Below are 4,431 nucleotides of genomic sequence, written 5' to 3'. Positions count from 1 at the left end.
ATTGGAAATACAATACAGTATATTTTAAAAACGACAACACAATTACAGTTCAATATATTGTTTTGAACAGTTCACTGTATGGTATATACAAGGGGGTGGTCACTCTACGCAGTGTGCCTTGCGCAGCTATGGCACATTTCGGCACACTGACTGGCACAGCTTTCCAATGTGGGTTGCTATAAAATCACAGTGAACTGAAATTTCCATCTGAGCAACCATTGGTCACCTGAGTTGTTTGTTATATGTCAAACATGGACTTAACGAAATTTTCACGTTGGCATCGGCTTCAGGAGGAATCTCCCAACAATATAAATACTACATGATTTTATATTCATAAACTTTTTTTTTCAGAATTGAGCTACAGAGCGGCACCAAACCAGCAGGACCGAACTAAAGGTGATGGAATCGACTTTGCCTCATGTTCAATTTGTAATCGATAGTGAAAAAAATATTATATTAAATGACACAAAAGAGCTTCTGTGACCTTGTTGTTATCTCAAAGCAAACTATGAAGGCGAAGAAATAGGTGAAAACATGTAGGGGAACCTGGGGGAATACAAATATAAGAATCAATGCACTCCTCATTCGAGGAACCGTTTGGACAAAAAAGCTTATTTTGGAAGGTTATGCAGTCTCTCATATGAAAGCCCCGAACGTACTGGCTGCAGTATGGCGTGCCCTCCACAGTGGTCCGCATTACTAATATTTCACTATTTTTAGAAATTAAAAGTGTTTTGAAACGTGATTTAGGGTTAAAGACTCTTTTTCGGGCACAAATTTTTGGTTATCGTAGAACAAAATTCTAACAAATTTTATGTTTTCCATACATTTGTAGGCTCTCAACTTTTTCGAAAAACTAAAGTTTGGGCAAACTTAGGCAAAAGGAATATTCTTTAATCGATTACTTTGTCTTGAAAACGCGTTACTTTTTTAGCATTGGGTTTTATTGTTTGCGTTTCGTAATTCAATTGAACAAAAACTGATTATTGCTCTGCTGTAACATCTGTTTGTCTGTGCTTCCATCGTAATATTCTCCCAATTCTTCGCACTCCTTTCCCTTCCACCACGCTCCCGTACACAACCGTTGACGCTCAGTATCAAAGTTCCCGTCTAGTCTAGAATTCGTGTGGGCCGTTTCCTAAAACTTCCCATTGAAGTTTTACATGTACATGTCGGGAAAGTAATAACAGTAAACATTCAGAGCATTTTAAATTTTGTATGACAAGAGACAAACAAGAAAAAAACTCAATGCTTACTGAGAACGTTTTTCCATAATTTCAGTTCATTGAATTTTTATGGCATGTAATGTTTGCACGCTTGGCACACCTCGGCGCACCGATGGCACAGTTGTGCCGAATGAAGTGCGTAGAGTGACCTTCCCCTTGGGTATATATTATGTATCCGGTAGAAATCAAGACCAACATTTATTTATAATTATTGTTTTCTCGGGCCCCGTGCGTCGCAGCTAATATGTGAATAGTGCGCTGTGTTCATAAAAATCGTAAGAATGCAGCGCCACACTAAAAAACTGATTTCAAAATCGCGCGAGTTGAGGCGCGTCGCGAGACTCACTGGCGCGATCCGGTTTGGTGGCGGTGCGATAATAAGATTTTTCCAATAGTCCACTCAAATGTTGGTGCTCTTCCATTTGTTGACAGCTTAGTCGAGATGGTGTGATTCATGCTGGCGAACCGGTTCCGCTTTCCGTTGCCGTTCCGCTATCATAACGCATAGCGACCGGTGTGATAATGAGTGACTAAACTAAAATGACAGCTCGGGGGTGATCATTTTATTCACCCGAATAGTTGCCCCCTTTGAAGATGTTCTTCTCCGGATCAAAATCCAAACACTGATTGATTGTTTTGAGACTGGTGCCTCATTTTTCAAAATATTTCAATATCACGTTATTATGTTTATGTTATTATGTTATATGTTTGTTCTGGGTACTCTTGTTTCTCCTTTATTGTGGCACAGACCTATTGGTCTCTATAGGCCTTTTCATTCGACGTTAAAAATCAGCTGATCTCGAAGCACTTTGACAGTTCTTCTATGGAATTGACAGGCCCGTGTATGCACCGGTCCTCCACCGATGTAAACAAATGCATACACGGGCCTGTCACATGAATAGGCCTATCGACTTTTGTTTCTCCGTGTGCGTTGTGGTTGTGGGCTAACATCGCGGATGAAAACACGAGTGCGACCCTGGATTTAATTACATTCGTTTTCTGTCATTCGAGAATTTCATTGCAAACAGTCAGCAGATTTTGTGTTTCAAGTTAATAAATCAAGTTATTTACCAGAAAATTGCCGTGAAAATGTTGGGCTTTGAAAATTTTCCCGAATACGAAGTTCCCGGAGTGCGCCAGGTTCAATTTTATCCATATGAATCCAACGGCGGGTACGTATTTCGTGTTCAAAGTTTTTGTTGTCAGCGCACCGGCCATAACCTAGCTGCTGCTCAATGACTAGCTTTTTGTGACATATTATTTATCAAATTTAGAATAACTAAGCTTCAAATAATACTATTACACTTTTAGGAGCGTGGTTGCGATTGCTGGAGATGACTTTGCCGTGATTGGTGCCGATACCCGTCTCAGCTCGGGTTATTCCATCCATACGCGTACGCAGAACAAACTGTTCCGGATGTCGGACCGGACGGTTCTGGCCTCTACGGGATGTTGGTGCGACACTCTGGCCCTGACCAGCTTGGTCAAAGTGCGAATGCAGATGTACAAGGATCAGCACCAGAAGAACATGACGACACCGGCGGTCGCTCAGATGTTGTCCATTCTGATGTACAATCGCCGATTCTTCCCCTATTACGTGTCCAACGTTTTGGCCGGATTGGATGCGGATGGAAAGGGCGTAATCTACAGCTACGATCCCATTGGACATTGTGAGAAGACAACGTACCGTGCCGGTGGGTCAGCTGGACCTTTGCTGCAACCGGTTCTGGACAATCAGATCGGCTTGAAGAACATGGTCAATGTGGCTCCAACTCCAGTGCAGTTGGACAAGGCCATCTCCATTATCAAGGATACCTTCATTTCCGCTACGGAGCGAGACATTTACACAGGAGATTCCGTTATAATCAACATTATTACTAAGGATGGCATCAAGGAAGAAATCGTTCAGCTAAGAAAGGATTAAGCTAATATGGTTGGTAAGGGTGGGAGGTTTTTCTTATGCTTTTTTGATTTATTAACACCCAATAAATTTGAATGAAGGATTTTCCAATGCGTTATCATTATATTGAAAGAAACAGTGTAGTATTTCCTATTCAGTGATACATATCAGTTAATCATCAACATTCACTTTATAAGAGGCTTGTAGTAAAGTATTAGTCTAATTCAAAGCTAAAGAGAAAAAGGATTAAATATTTTAACTCTTAGCCACGGCTTTGATAGGATCAGTAGCAGCCTAAAATGTTACTTTGCCCCGTTACACAAATAAAGCAATAAAACGAGGGTACTAAGATACTAAACAATTTACTAAAACAATTATCACCAAAGACGTAATGTTAAAGATACACATTCATCCAATTGTTGCATTTTAATTTATCTTCGCCACTTTTAGAAATAATAATCAATAGATTAGCTCCATGATTTTACTAAACAGATGAATTCGAGAGTTCTGGTCCGTACAATTCCTCATTCAGTTGAGGCACCAAAAAGTACGTTTCTGCGAATACACCATTCAGTTACCTCGTGAAAATTATTGTTTTACAGTTCTGATCTGTAATTGACTGTTTAACGATAAACTTGTGATGATCAACGCGCCACCGTGTTTCATATAAAGGAGGTTATTGGAACTAACTTGAAGGTGATGATATGGAGGTTATTTGGCAATTTGGAGGTTAAAATCACCTCCAAACACTAGCGATTTTGCGGTGGGATGTTGACGTTTGATCACGAATAGAGTAAGGATGGGCAATAGTCTTAGTTATACCTTAGAATAATCGATTTTCCAGAAAAAAACTTAAATAATCAAAAAGAAACAAATATCGTAGTGGATCTTTATTCGATTGGCTACAATGTTGCCTAACAAATTTAAGTGAAAATATTCATCCATTTTTAGTTAGAACAGTTTTGAAACTGATTTTCTAAAACAAACTTTTGCTACACCGGTGGGACAAAAGTTCGCAGATTGGAACACAAAATATTGACAATTCGGGTGACAATTTGAAGTTCGGCAGTCAAAACTTCGGCGAAGTTCAGCGTCGGCATTCTAATTTAGTGCTTCACCGACGCATAAGGATTGCCTTATATCTGAAAATACATTCAACTAAAGCTGGGTCACTCAATAAAAAAGGAGTAATATGCATTTTTTTAAATTTCTCTATTAGTATCATTCCAAACATTACATTCATTTCTTATATCTAGGTGTTCTGTGTTATTAGACAATACTATCATCCTAATTGAAACAAATTTA

The 4,431-nt window shown here is 39.3% G+C and overlaps 1 protein-coding gene across 1 annotated transcript; it reads left to right on the top strand.

The window, feature by feature from the left end:
* The first annotated feature begins 2,213 nt into the window (after positions 1–2,213).
* LOC5571045 (proteasome subunit beta type-1) lies at positions 2,214–3,232 on the top strand. The gene is made up of 2 exons (XM_001659432.2): positions 2,214–2,398; positions 2,538–3,232. The coding sequence occupies exons 1-2, from the start codon at positions 2,316–2,318 to the stop codon at positions 3,148–3,150; spliced, it is 696 nt and encodes a 231-aa protein (XP_001659482.1). The 5' UTR covers positions 2,214–2,315; the 3' UTR covers positions 3,151–3,232.
* Positions 3,233–4,431: the final 1,199 nt, after the last annotated feature.

This window comes from Aedes aegypti, chromosome 2 (genome assembly GCF_002204515.2).
Source record: "Aedes aegypti strain LVP_AGWG chromosome 2, AaegL5.0 Primary Assembly, whole genome shotgun sequence".
NCBI classification, from domain to species: domain Eukaryota; kingdom Metazoa; phylum Arthropoda; class Insecta; order Diptera; family Culicidae; genus Aedes; species Aedes aegypti.
The sequence above is the reverse complement of the archived record's forward strand: the minus strand, read 5'-3'. Positions and strand labels throughout refer to the sequence as shown.